Below are 15,260 nucleotides of genomic sequence, written 5' to 3'. Positions count from 1 at the left end.
GACACAGTTGCTGTGGCAACCGTGTCTCTCTGTCTCTTTCCTCTCTCTCTCTCTCTCTCACACACACACATACACTTAGGATCTCGAAGGTCTTCCGCTCACTTTAACGCCTGCTTTAATTTCACAAGTTCCCGTATATTTTAATTTGTTGTCTTAGTCATTCATCTTAGCTTTTGAAAGAAGATGCAAATCCCTGAGCGGTGTTTTTGCCTGAGCCAGTAAAATGTAGGCCCTCTGGCTCATTCAGTTAAAGAAGGAAATGAAGTGGAGAGAAATAATGATAAACGCCACCAGTTGAATGGGCCTAATGACCATCACCGCCGAGCAGCGCGGAGCAAAGTCTCATCAGCACCAGTCTGACCGACCAATCAGAGCGCCCCCCCACTGGCGGACCTCCGTGAGGCCAGTCGCAGTTAGTTAGGCGGTGTAGTCAATCTCGCTTGGAAATTATGAAGGTAACCATCCTCAGTTTGTTGTAGATGGAGCAAAGTGTCACTGGGCGCTCATTTTTGCCACGTTTGACAGTGTGAGTATCTGAAATACTACCTTTTCTCCGGGATAGTTTAAGGGACAACTTGTGCTGTGCAACAAAAGGAATTTTCCGATGTCGTGTGCAGCTGAACTGCCTTGTCACATGTATCAGAAAATCTCAGTGCGTCTCGTTGTGCACGGACTCTCACAGTCGCGTTTTTTTCCTTTTTGCTTCTAACGTTGGAATGGATTATGAGTAGCCCGATGGAGACGCACCGAGAGCCACTGGGGTCCTCTGCTGCAAAAAACACGGGCGTTTAAAACAGGTGGCGGATCCAGCAACAGTTCAATCTGTCCTGATCATCTCCTCATCTCCTGCTACAATAACAGGCTGCCATCTGAGGAACGCGGAGGTACAGTGCGCAGGCTCTCCAGCGCTGTTCTCCAGCATCAAACCCCAGAGCAACGCGCAGGTAAGACACGACATTATGCACCTTTCATTAATACAACGCCAATTACCTCGTCGGTGGCGGAACTGTTTTCCACCGTCACTGCGCGTTTCTGCGTGTGCGAAAGATGAGTTTGGCGTTTGTTGAGACGCATCGGCTGCGCCGAAGGCTGTCAAACAAAATGTTTGGACGAGAGATGCGCCACAGAAACACCGCACGGGCTTTTATATGCGGGGAAAAGGTGTTTTTCAGCACTTAAAGACTTTAGTCGAGACGTGCCAGTTTATTATATGACATTATGACAATTGTAATATTAAGACCATGCACATATAACGCACACCGGCACGGATACACCCACGCACTCGCAGCCTTCTGATACATGCAGTCATGTCCATAAGCCGCGCGCTTGTTCATGGCAAGTTGCAACTTATTAACCTAATGAGGGAGGAATTCCAGTCTGAGGAGTCGACGTCCAGAGCGTTCGGCTAATGCAAAGTCATTGCGCAGCATATATTTCACTGATGCGGCTGAAGTAACTGCGGCTCCGCGTCTTTCGCTCTAATTTGACGCCTTTTGCATCAACATGATTTGTCTGCAGGTTCCTCGTCGTGTCTCAACCGCGCCGCTGTGCCTTTTGCATCAGCGTGGCTAAAAGGGGGAGGGGGGAGGCGGGGGAGGCCATTTTGTTTCATTTCCAACAAACACCTGTTGAAATTGTTGCGTGCACGGCTCGTCGCGGCGGCCCCGCAACGGAGCCAAGGGGCCCCGCGCGCTGCGTGCGCCGCGACGGAGGCGTTTGCGGGCGCCACGAGCCCGTTGAGACGCCCTGTTCTCCCTCCAGCGGCCGCGGAACTCACGGATGCGCCTTCACAGTTGGCAGAGGGCGCCTGTCACCTTTCACTGCCCATCTCCACGGCCACTGCATTGTCTCGACGGGGACTCCTAAAAGATCGCTGTGCGTTAACGTGAAGTCACTTTGCTGGACTTGTACGTTAGCGATTCTGTGCAATAGGGGCCGTCTGTTATATTTGTCTATTGGCAGTTTGTAAGTGAATGATTGGCCAGAAAATCCCCACAGAGTGGATGAAGTCAGAGCTGGAAATGAAAAATGCTAATGGAAGTTGAGCAGTGCTCACAGATGACAAGGTGCAAGGAATCGGTGTCATCTTGTCGACCAAGAGACGGCCAGATGCGCCTCTGAAATCTGGCTGGGCTAATGGGTGTAGATTGGATCCTGCCTCCCTTCGCTTTCACTCACACACAGACAGAGCTGCAGTGCTATTCTGAGAGAGTTAGCTGCCTCAACCCACGCACGGAATCTGAGAAAGAGAGAAAGGCAGAACGAGGAAGAAAGAGGAGAAGGAGGGAGCGAGAGGAATAAAGGGGAGAGGGAGAGACTCACTACAAGGAGGTTCACAGAATGCCCAGTGTTACACACACACACACACGCGCACACAAAGCCTTTTGTGATGTTCTGACTCTGTGACTGCTCTCACACTAGCTGATTTACAGTCCTGATTATCACCCGTCTTGTGTGTGGCGTGGACTGTATTTGCAGATCTGTTTGTGTGATGTGCTGTGTTGTATTGGTAAGTGCTGGGAGAAATGTACTTGATTCTGTGCCACCCACACGCCGCCCTCCCACTCACGGTCGTCTCTGCATCTATACCTCTGGCTCTTCCCGCTCGCCACAGTCTCTTTGCTCATTTAAATCCCTACCCTGCATTTATCCCTCCGCTCTCTACCTCCCGCTCTCCGTTGCAGCCAAACAGGCGCACGAACGCGCTCTCCATTCACCAGAGTGCACGCACAAACACGCACACGCGCGCGGGCACACGCACAATTAATAACGGCGACTCGTGTGCACGCGCGTCCGTGGGTGCAGAGGTGAGATTTCAGGATTTCCTTCCTAATCGTGTCCTCTCGTTTGTGTTGCAGCGGACGCCCGGCCGGCGGGTTCCACGCGCGGTTCTACACGACTAGACCCCGAAGAAAATTCTGGAAGTTAAGCAGCTCTTTTGGAACATTAGTCAGCGTGAGAACTGCTGCTTTGTGTCTCTATTTTTCTGCGCCGAACTCTCCTCAGAAGGTTAGAGGAGCATGTAACTGAAACAAGTGGAGCCCTCGGTGATTTCAGCATTCTGTCTCCCCCATCTGTGCCTACATTCTCTGCTACAGATAGGGACGTTTTGATAATTACATATAATTATAATTTCAGTGGGAGACAGATCTGCCTCTGTCTATTATTGCCAACACCTCCAACACAATAACTTCACACATTTACATATTTCTCAACAAAAGTGATATTCTTTGAACCTTGAAGACAAATCAGGAATAGTTTTACTTGGAGCGACGTGTCACATGGAGAAGCAACGTGCCAATCGGTTCACGGCTAATTAGTAATGCCATTGAATGACACCGACAACTTTTCGGTGCCCGAGAGCTGAGCGCGGAGCGTCTTAAAGTCCACGACATTTGCCTCGTCGTGAAATGCGCTTCACGGCCTGCGAGCCGCTTCCTTGGGTTATGCTTAGTTCTAATTTTCAGCTGTTACACTCTTCTAGCACTTAAGCCGAGCCTCCCTCATTATCACCCACAGCCCCATCACAGTAACAATCTGTACCAGGGGACTGCTGATGCACATTAATCCAACTATTCAAAAGATTAAGTACACGGTGTATCGAGTATTATGTGTCGCGGTGTGACGGGTGTCTGGGCTCGTTGAGGAGGAGCTCGGTCCCGGCCCTGGAGGAAGCAGGCATTATTAATGGACAGGCTCCACCAGTGTCCTGTCTGTTATTTCCGTTTTCTTGTTTACAATGCCAAAAGCACCAAATGTATGAAAGCTATTGTAGACTTCAAGAGAATAGCTTACAGAAGAGCTAAACAAGTGCCAATTGTGAATGTATGTAGAGCCAGGACCCGAATAGTCGTCCAGGAATAACCCTGTTTACATTTGAGAAACACTGGCCATAGACTATTGTTCAAGTGCCGCGATCAGCACAGGAATGTACTGACCTGACAGATGTAATTGAACTACGTACGACTCATTTCTTTTTTGCTGGGCCTTGTAAGATGATTAAATCCAGCGGCGCTTCGGATTTGAGTTCTTTTGTTCGGCGGAGCGTTTAAAAACGAGGCGTTAAGCACTAAAAGCAGGAAGATTGTTCGTTTTCAGTCTGTCCTGTTTACTAAGCCAGTCTTTTAGGATGACATCACACTGAGAGTTCCCCCCTCGCGATACAGTCAAACCGTTACAGGACCACTCAGTCCGTTCTAATTGTATTTTTCCCCACGGTTTCTTGTTTGGCCTCATTGTAACTAGTCAGGCTCAGATTCCATTCCCCAGCGTCGCTGAATGACACCACTGACACATCATCACCATTCGGCAGGTCGTACATGTTACTTGAATGCTTCACATGCCGTTTTAGTGGGTTAAACTGCAAAAGCGGATACAGCGTTGTGACTGCACTGACTCAACCACAGAAAATAGATCTCTTAGTCATGTAAAAATGACGCCCACCACCAATCTCAGAGTCCTCGCTGTCTCCCTGCTCTCCCTCCTTACTGCCCCACTTACCACTGTGGTGGAGACCTCCCCGCCCCCCCCTCCCCAGCACACCGACCGCTCAGGGAGGCCGTTCACCGAGGAGCCCATGAACGACCCCAGCCCCTCGTTCCTGCTGCTCGCCATCCAGGCCAGCATCAGGCCGGCTGCTCTCCAGGCCCGGACCAAGACCCCAGAGAGGCCTCCAGAGACCTCAGAGGGGGTTCTGGAGGCGCCCCCCAGACCACTTCCCCAAGTCATGTTCTCCAAGAATGTGACTTCAGCGGAGGCCCTCGCGCCCCCCCTAAGTGCCGCCCAGGTAGAGCAGAGCCCGCCACGCCTGATCAACGTGTGGATGGATGTATGTCGGGGCTACTACGACGTCATGGGACATTTCGACAGCGCTTTCAACTGCTCCAAGGACAATTTCGTCTACTGCTGTGGAACCTGCCACTACCGCTTCTGCTGTCCAGACCGGGGCCGGCAACTGGACCAGGACATCTGTAAAAACTACGACTCCCCCGACTGGGCCAAGCCCCAGACAGACCCCATGAGCCTACCGGACGAATTAGGCCCTGACCCAGACTATGATCCGCTGAAGCAGCAGAGCCACAACACAGGCTTCGTCATCGGCGGCGTGGTTGTGTTCATGGTGGCTGTGGCTGTGGGCATCAAGGTGGTCTTCAACAAGGTGCAGCGGGAAGCACACCAGAGGGACCTGAATATGCCCAGGTGAGGCTCTGAATACCTCTCACTTGTCGTCTCGCGTCGCTGGGTTTATTACTTGAGCAGCTGGATTTATTATTCAGTGATCAATGTATGAATACTGTAATGAAATTAGGTTTTCAGGACTGCATAAATGGCCCAGATTCTTCATTCTGGGCTCAGAATAATGTTATTAGTCATCAGCTGAAACACATTTGATCTTCACCGAGTGGCTGCTGCAGAATTCATGGCTGTTTTGATTTCCTCTGGGCTTTTTATCCAATATATGACTTTTAATTTTTGTACAAGTTACATATTTCTGCCATGATTTACAGTAACAAAGTGTTGTTTGGTCCTTTAGTTAACACAAAAATATAATATATATATACATATAGAGAATTCAAAGTGATGCTCCCTTCTTTCCTCGGTTAGAGCTCTGGTGGACATGCTGCGGCACCAGTCGAGCCCAGTCCAGCAGGACGAGAGGAACAACAGCGTGGCTCTGGCTGTAGGGGACGGACAGGGAACACTGGGGAGAGCTCCTAAGAATCTGTATGCCCCGGGGCTGCCCAGCAAGGACAACAGATGTGAGAGACCGCATATTATTCCTGCATTTACTATTTATGAAACACACATAATAGGACTCTAGCAGTGATGTCTGTTTTTACTATTGTGGAGGAAGAAACAACAACTGTCTATGATACCAGTACAATGTGCACATCTGAAGGTGGAGGAGAGACATCTTGGCGTCTATGTTTTGATCTCATGCTACGATGCCTCTGAACTGGAAGCTGCATGACATCCACCTTGCGAGCTGATCATCTGTTCTTTTGACTTACAGTGGGCAATTTGCAGCATAATTTCATCCACTCTTCAGGCTCCAGCCCCAAACACACTGCAACTATCGGTAAGGCAGGCGGTGAACGCGGCCTCGCATGTAAATGACACGTAATCACCACAATGCTTCATTTGCTTCATTGTGTTTTGTCTTAGGTTCCAAAGTAGACCCATTCATCTCAACAATAACAATGATTAGCATAACCTTGGCTGTTTGTGTTTGTCTTGAATGTAAGTTAGGATCTGTGTGTTCCGAGTGAATGTCAGCAGATTGACACACGACTGCGTGCAGGGCGCTGTATCCCGAGGAGCAGATCTCATTTAACACGCGGTGCTTTTCTCCCCGTGGGCTCCGCAGAACGCACCCCTCGGATGAACAACGCTCAGCTGGCGGCCGGGGGCACCCTGCTTTCCAGCAAGCACAACAACACCAAGTCCCAGCCGTCCTTCCACCACTCCCTGCACAACCTGGCTCAGCTGCCCCCCTCCTACGAGAGCGCCACCAAGCCGGAGCTCAACCGGTACTCCTCGCTCAAACGCCTCGGTGAGTGCCTCCGCCGTTGACAAATGACGGCGCGTACTGTACCGGCGCCCTCGACTCTGTAGCATAAAGTACAGGATGTGCCATTATGTGCTGACTCTTCTCTGTGCTGTAGCGATAAACAATTCAGGGAAATTGTGTTTGGCTTCCAGAGAAAGGTCTTGATGAGTACTCGTCCGGTTACTGCACCACCAAGCGGCGGCCTCACACGGCCCAGCCGGCGCTGCAGTCCTCCCAGCACCACCTCCACTGGGGGGGGGACTACACCCTCAGCGGGAGAGGAACCCTGCCCAGGCACGCCGCTCGCCCCTGGATCCCACCGCCGCCCTCTGGCATGCCGGCCTCCCCCACTCCCAATCCTTACCCCCTGGATCCCCCCGAGCCCCAGTACAACGCCAACTATGACACTCTGTCCAAGCCTCCCAGGAAAGTAAAGTCCACCGATCAACTGCTCAACATGGGCGACGTCCCAGGCAACACCGGCACTCTGTCCAGGCTCTCTAAGAATCAGCAGCACCAGTACTACAAAGCCATGGCGGCCTCCAATAAGAACTCTAACACGCAGACCCTGACCCGCAAGACCCAGGACAGGCAGGACAGGCAGGACCGACAGGACCGACAGGACCGACAGGACCGACAGGAACGGTTGCTCATGTCACCAGACCACTTGGAGGAGCGGATGGGGGTCGGTGGGATGGGGGTGGTGGATCCCTACGCCCACACAGGGGGCATCGTCCCCACGCTGCCGCGCCAGCAGAAGGCCCAGTCCCAGCAGAACGTCTGCGCCACGCCCTCCCTCGACCGGCACCACATGATCAAGATGAACTCGCACCCCACGTCCGGACGGGAGCAGGAGCGGAGCACCCCCATGACCGGCGGCGGGCACATGAGCGGGGGCATGGGCTGGGCGGGCGAGATGCCCGGGGTGGGGCCGGGGGCGGGGCCGGGGGCGGGGGTGGTCATGGGAACGGGAACGCTGGGGGGCCACAGCGCGAGGAGGATGGCGTTCGCGGCCAAAGGCAGAACACCATTGAGCAGCTGCACTTCATACCAGGGGGGGGCGGTGGCGGTGGGGGCTCGGCGGGAAGCGGATCAGGCAGTCAGGGGATCAGGACGGGGAGTAAAAATGAGGTGACAGTGTGAGGTCTGTGCCTCAGCTCACCCTCAAGCGAGACATGGGATAGATCACCTATCTGCATTTACCTAGTAGATATACAACATAAGAAATAAAACTATACGTATAAATTATAGTAACAGTGTAACGTGTTTAGGCTATTCAAATTAGTGTTATCTTGTAATTAAATATGATAATTAAAACTCTAGCGGGGGAATATCTGTTCCAATTATGTGATAGCCTACATCAGCCATATTTTCTAACAGAATTTGCCATAATGCCATATACAGCAGTGCCATTACTTGTATAAAGACTGACCGAGACGGAGGAACAAAAGCAACAGAAGTGTCGTTCATATTTTGTTTTTATATATGTTTTACAAAAAGTACTCAGGAGCCATATTAGATAGGAAACGACGAAGCCGGCGAAGCGAGGGACCGTGTGGAATATCGCCTCACTGAGTCGACTGGACCGTCCACCTGCTCAGTTTGTGCCGACAACCATTTACTAAACTGAATCTCTTGGGTGAGGAGCCCACTGGACCAGACAGGTCAGACTGAACCATGTGCCTGATGAGGGGTTCTGGAGACGAGACACTGCTAAAGGAACCTCATCCTGCCACAGGGAGACAGAACAGCTTTGTGTTGTATGTGGGGGCTGCTTCTGACTGCGACGCGGCATGCCGACGCCGCTGGAGCGACTCTGCACCTGATTCAGACTGCAGACACTCACACACTACTGATCTGTTGCCTAGTTTTCCATGTGACCTTAGATCGAATCCCCAGAGGAACTCACACTGATCACTGTTACACTGCGGGAGTGGAGGCTGATCCTAGTTCGCATTATGGGTAAGTTGGTCCATAATGTTCCCATTTATAGAGCAGAATCCAAACGGGCTACCAAATAATACAGAGCCATCGGTGATGATAACACGAGAACACGCACATCAAGAGAAAACACAACACGACTGTGGTCGTTGTACCAAGAAAGCATCTTGCTTTAATGTGGGTTGTGTATGAGAAGCAAAGGTTTTCCTACCGAGCATAAATGGACAGACCACGGCGCAGAGGTTGCACTTACACACACTGTCCTTCAAAGCCATTTATGGAGATACAAAGAAAAAACCCAGAGGAAGCTGGTCTGACAATCACCGTTTTATTATTCTCACCAGGTGACAAATTCTAGAAGTCAGTAGTATTTTGTACAGTCACGGGATCGGCTCAAGAGCAAGCCACAAACCTCTGCGTCTAGAGCGAGGGCGACCCGAGGCCTTCTCCTGCGAGGCTCCATGTGCCATAATAGACTGGGATGGTCAGGAAGCCCTTCCCATCCTCAAGACCAAGACCTTGCTGTATCATAACGCACTCCAGCCAGTATGAGTAGAAAAAAATCCGAAAAGAGAAAAAAAACCTTCATCAATAACAACGCTTAACAATACTAAGGGCTATCCTATCCTATATACTGTAGTATGTGATATCTGTGGTCCATATAAAATGCTATCTCTTTCTCTTGATTTTGTGTTGATATTGTCATGATGTATTAAGTATTACTGTGTACAAAACACAAGAGCAATTTAAGCACAGTTCAAAGAGAAACACAGTGACAAACTTTGCACAAAAAATCGATCCCGTGTTATTTGCACCAGATACGAACGCGCCTCGTATCGTGTCCTCGAGGTTTACATTCTGAACAAGCGCGGCTGATCCGCGGAAGGCGCTGAGGCGGCGGTGTGTGCGTTGAACCAACAGAAATCGGAGGCGGCGACCGCTCAGCTCTTGTTCAGTCTCGTGAAAGGAGACAGAGATGAAACGCAGATAACTAGAAACACAGATTTCATTTGGACAATCTTCCTATACACAGTGCTAAATGTAGTTGTTATGAATATGATGGAGTGTTATTATTAATAATTATTATAACTGTTATGGTTATTATTAACAATTATCTTATGGTGTGATGTTCTTTTACTCGGTGGGATTTAAGTGTTTATTGTTTTTAGATAACTAGCATTCTCATGACTAGTTTATTTTTCATACATCTGGTCATAAATTCAAGTTTTTAAAACCATTCCAAATCTTGATGCATGCTGGCTCCATCACATTGAGAGGCATCTGCAGGATGCCTGGATTTTAGGGTCATTGACGCTCACATGGCCGATTTTCCAGCTGTATGTATTGTGCCTAGACATCGGCCTTATGACTTCTTGATCTCAAGTGATTACTTAGGTTTCCACTCTGGTAGAAAAACATCTATTGAAAAAATCTACAGCCTTCTGAACGTATGTGTAGACGGTGGTGTTTTATCAGCCGGTGAGCGATAGATGAGTCTGGGAACAAAGTTGTTAACGCCACCAGGCTGTAGAGACTGAGTCTGTTGTCTCCGTTGATGCAGCCTGACCCAATAACCTATTATGGGTTCTCTACACACAAAACCCATGATGCCATAATGTATGTGTGTTCGGATGAATGTTTATTACACAGGTTGGACGGAAATAGAGGTCTAATGGAACTGGAGTGCAGTGTTTTTTTCAGGGAAATAGGAGAGATGACATACAGTAGTTTTAGATTTTTTTAATAGAGCCACAAAAGGTCTGTAGCAAAGTCTGTAATATCTCACAAGCCATATCCATGGAAAGTCATTATCACAATTTTATAAATGGTTAATCTAATTTGTGCAAGTATTGTATTTTGTATAGCTAGTACAATCAGAATATTTTGAGTGATCTCTTCGGCATTAATTTGAGGATTCAACAAATTCTGTGTTAGTATTAAATGACTTGTACAGTGCCAAACTCATTACATTTTGTTGTCCTTTTATTGTCACTTACATGACAAACGGGGGTCATTTCTTTTTCACAACCAAGAACTAATGCACAGGCAGGTGAGCTAAAGCGAGGTTCCAGGAGGAAATGAATGAATATGGTGTGTGTTCCAGCCATTATGAATTCATTTAAAGCCAGTTTGTGAGCGGCCAACTGAAATCTAAAGCATTAACAGCAGTAAATTGTCAGGACAGGGGGAGCGACTAGTGATGAGGTTCATCTGATTTATTTTCAAAGCAACCCTTTTGTTATTGTTCAATTATTTGATTCCCTTGGATACGACAGTGACTTACAAGGAATTTGTATAATAAAGTTGGTGGGAAAAATGTTTGTTGTTTATTATAGAGCATGAAGAGTAAAATTAAGACTTATTCACTCAGCAGTTGAGTTTCTTTTTGAACATAATATCTGGGTCACCCACTACCTGAACAATCTAAACTCATTCACTAATAATGGTGCAAACTATGTCTATTTATCATTTTAATGATATTTATCAACATTCAGGAGTTTTACACTGTTTAAATAAGGCAAATTGTGAAGCACCCTATGATACAAGCATGTTAATAATGTAGTAACATGCCAATCTTTACAGCCTTCTTTAAAATTAAGATGGAAGAAGAAAACATATTTATCTCTTTAATATCCATAAAATCTATGCTCATTGTTTTCTTACAGCAAATTCTGTAACAGCTTATTTTCTTTTGAAGGTAAATCGGTGTGGGAGGAAGCGTCGAGACACTTGAGTAAAAGTAACACTACTGCAAATGTAAATGCTCAGTTGTGAGTAAAGGTGCCGGAGAGAAAAAAGTGCTTTGTATTATTATATGGTATCAGTTTAGTATCAACACACAGCAGATGAAACCGCAATGTGAGCGTTGTACTATTTGTTCCCTTACTACTAGCGATACATTCGCATGTGAGTCTGATTTCCTGGCGGTGCCTGGTCGAGGTGGAGCTATTTTGAGTTTTTATATACCGTCTGCCTTTACACAGTATAGCAGTTATGTAAAAATATAACTGCGCAGCATATTTTCAAACTTCAGGCTTTGTACAACTGTAAATATATCAAAATACAGTTACAAAACTGAATTTCAGAGGGACACAAATAGAAAACAGTACAAAATTTAAAAAACAGCTTAATCACAATTACAATTGACATGCCTCAAAAATGAATTGAACCACAGAGTGAATTTATTTTGTTAAATTCTATCTTAGTCATACACATTTTATTGATATTAAATCTAAAAAATGTTGAAGAAGGTGAAATTGTGTTCACTCTGCATTTAGGTGTCGTTGTCGTTATTTGCTGTTACTGTGTAATTATACTTAAGCCTGTTGTAGCGTCTCTACATTTGCAACAATGTCTTTGTCATTTGTTGTCACTTTTGGCTCTGACCAATACAATATCACAGACCAGACCAACATATATCTGTGCAACCAGCCCCAGTTTTGAAACCAGTAGTTTTGTTTCAGACATTATGTAAAAACTAACACAACTAAATATTATAGGAGCATTTCTGTATTAACAAATAGCTTTTTCATCTGCAGGAGGTTAGTGATCACAAACTACATACTGTACAGTGTGATAAAATCCTTCATCATTGGGCTGTGAGATATTATATAAGCGCCAGAGAGGCCATACAGTACCAGCGGGAATAGACGACTGTGAATGAAAAGAAAAGGTGAAACTCTCATCATATAAAAGAACATCTGAGTGCAGAGTTATATCACACTGAACCCGCTGGATCCTTACAGTGAGGTAAGGACCGTGAAGCTCATATTTAACCCTCCTGTGAATACATTTATTGCCATTTATTGCGCTGAGATGTACGAAGGCCTAAATAAAGGAATAGGTGGTGGAGATTCAGATGATCGGATACAGAAATAATTTTGCACAGAAAGTACACAAACTGAACAAAATTATGTTTGATTTAGGCACCGGCTCTTGCTCGTGCATGGATTGTAATTTTTGTAATTTGCACATCTCACCACAAGGAGGTTCAGTGGTTCTGCAGCTCCAGGATGAATTACTAACCCTTGAAAGCTTTATTCATTGTGCACCTTTTACCTACCTACATTAATACATAATGGAGCTGCTGCTTAAATTACAGCCCAGTATTTCACAAATTAGACCCAGTTACTCTTGAGAAGCGCTGGAAAGTCAAAATAGACGTCAAATTAGTATTAAAATTACAAATGTATGACTGTGAAGCGAGGCTTTTGATGAAATGGCCTGTGCCTTTCGTGGTTCATGAACATGATTAGTATCACAGTCCAGGCATGATTATCATTCTGAAAAATCAGCAGCCACTAAAATTATTCATATTGCTGTGATTAATAAATGAGGAATTATGAACGTGTGATAATAAATGTTGATTAACTTGAGCTATTTGTTTTACAAAACTAAATGAACATACACACATAGTTGTTTTATATAGTTTAAAAACGTTTTTTACTCAGTCCTTGTTCTTGGACTGATTTTATAATATTGATCCATTAGCTTTGCATCACACAAAACTATTGCTACATACAAAAACAAAGTGGTGACTTCGGTTTATTCTGCTTTCTGTAGTTTTCTATTACCTGATACAAGACACCTCCACTTTACATTTACTGCCAGCAACATTTGCAATATGCTAAATATTCGCGAGTCGCTTGTAATAATAAAAGCGCAGTAAAAATGAAAAGCAAACACGCTGGTGAACCTTGTGTTTTTGTTATAATAACCGCAATAACGGCCTGTAAGGTGCGAGCCGTTATGTAGCCTGGGGACAGATCTCTGCCTCCCAGTGTGGGGAACTGGTACCGGGGAGTCGTACTGGGGGACTGCTACTGGACTGGGCTCACTTTATCACTTTTCCGCACAGCTAGTGGACGGCGATGCCCGTTTGATGCTCTGCGAGCCCTCAACCAGCGTCCGTGAGCCCCGCTGGTGCTACCCGGAAACATTACAAGGGCCGGAAAGGACCAGTGTTAAGGGAGCACACGTCACTCACTTTTACCCAAAAATATTATCGCCCGACCGTCCAAATTTCTCTCCGGCCGTCGAAGCATTCAGCGAAAGCTCTCCGCCGGCGCAGACTGCCGCGATGAAATGGCGAAGAGGCGGCTGCTTTATCCGTCGGCGTTGATTTCTGGAGGTAACGGTGAACGCGCTCACCCAGCTCAGCATCCGTGAAAATGGCCCTGGCTAACAACTGGAAAACGGCACGCAGCAATGGAAGCGGACGGTAGCTAGCTAGGCGGTTAGAAGAAGGCGTGCCAGGCCTCATCCATCCGTGCTCTGCGACTGGATGCGTAGGTAAACATTTGCCCAAAATAGGTTACGCAAATGTATATGCTAACGCTAGCGTCGCGCGGTTAACGTTAGTGTTGGACTTTGAAAGGATGGCTAATGCTAGCGGGGGGGCTTATTCGCGTTAGTGAAGTGCGTGTGGCGGTGAATGGCTAAACACGCCGAGCCAGTGCACAACGCGATGCTAAGGAGACGCGTGAAGTTTTGCATGCAAGCGCCGCCAATGGTTTCCTTTTTTCCCCTCCAAATGTTGGCCAATACTCTTACAGGGTGCCTCCTCGAGTGCATCCCTTATTGCTTGTGCGTGTGTTTACAGCGTGCGCCGGCTGCGATTCGGGCGGTCATTTGGGGCTTTCTGTGTTTCGCAGGATCGCCGCTTTACGGTGGAATGAGAGGCGGTGAAATGTGCGATAGATTATCCTTGTCGTCCGCCCAGAGAAGTCGGTCCGCTCCAGGTTCAACGCGTCGATCAGAGGAAACGGTAAGATTGTGCGAGGTGAGCAAAAGTGAGCGCTTCTATTGTAGCTAGTGTGCTTTGAGTTGTTTCAGGGGGAGAACAATGGGAAATACATCTGTAAACATCAACTAATCACTGTGAAGGTAATTCATTACGCCTGGTGCGTCTGTTACACTTTTAGATTCTCCCTGTTTCTGCTATGGAAAATGCATTTAGTTTAATTTATTATTGCATATTAGATTACCTTAAATCATATGTAAATTAACTTTATTGTTGCTTAAGCATAAGTAAGGCCAAGTTGAATATGATTGGTGCAAACAGTGGCAGGATTCTGCGTTTTAAATGATTATGAAGCAGCATAAACAGGTTGATGAAGTGTGTAGTATTTGCAATGTGATGTCACCCTCTAGACCGTCCACAAGCGTAGCGTAGCACCTCCACTGCCCCGTTTGGATAGAAGTTATTTGCTTGTAACTGATAGTTTTGTTTCCACATTGCTTAATGTAAAAAAATCACTCCCATGTAGTATATTTTATGTCACATGGATGGATTTCCCTCTCCTTTTAATTAATAAACAAAGACAGAAATTGAAAAGGTTCAAGGTGAGTATGTCGCACCTTGAGCTACAAAAGGTGCTCACTCACCAAAATGAGTAAAGAATGTATATAATCAACGTTTGTTTGCAGGAAGAGTTGACCTGCATATGAATACATTATTACTGCTCTCTGATGTTTGTTTCCACACTAATGACTAATGAATAGTTTCATGCTGAAAAGGAAAACCGGGATAAGGGGCTGACAGTGTCCCAGTGCTTTCTACCAATTTAAGGTATGAGTAAATCTGACTTTAAAAGAATTTCCAAGATTGAATATGACCTGAACTGTCTTATGTACATGAAATTATATCTGAAAACTAACCTGATGATCTTTACACTATTTGGGCAAACAATATGATTGAATGTGTCAAAACATTTCCCGGTGGCTCTCCTTTTGAGTAAAACCCTAAAACCAACTCTAGTATATGACC

At 46.6% G+C, this 15,260-nt stretch overlaps 1 protein-coding gene and 1 long non-coding RNA gene across 2 annotated transcripts; both read left to right on the top strand.

Annotated features, from left to right (window-relative positions):
* The first annotated feature begins 69 nt into the window (after positions 1–69).
* LOC114843509 (protein shisa-7) lies at positions 70–10,861 on the top strand. Its single transcript, XM_041067744.2, is given in 7 exon segments — positions 70–944; positions 2,859–5,199; positions 5,605–5,759; positions 6,014–6,079; positions 6,368–6,553; positions 6,703–7,563; positions 7,566–10,861. Coding segments are annotated over 6 exon segments (2,163 nt in total). The 5' UTR covers positions 70–944; positions 2,859–4,432; the 3' UTR covers positions 7,694–10,861.
* A 2,355-nt stretch (positions 10,862–13,216) lies between these two features.
* Positions 13,217–14,828, top strand: LOC129603186 (uncharacterized). Its single transcript, XR_008692889.1, has 2 exons — positions 13,217–13,783; positions 14,146–14,828. It is a non-coding gene; the product is annotated as an uncharacterized LOC129603186 (long non-coding RNA).
* Positions 14,829–15,260: the final 432 nt, after the last annotated feature.

Source organism: Betta splendens, chromosome 16 (genome assembly GCF_900634795.4).
Source record: "Betta splendens chromosome 16, fBetSpl5.4, whole genome shotgun sequence".
Lineage (NCBI taxonomy): Eukaryota > Metazoa > Chordata > Actinopteri > Anabantiformes > Osphronemidae > Betta > Betta splendens.
Note: the sequence above shows the minus strand (reverse complement) of the source record. Positions and strands in the feature narration are given on the sequence as shown.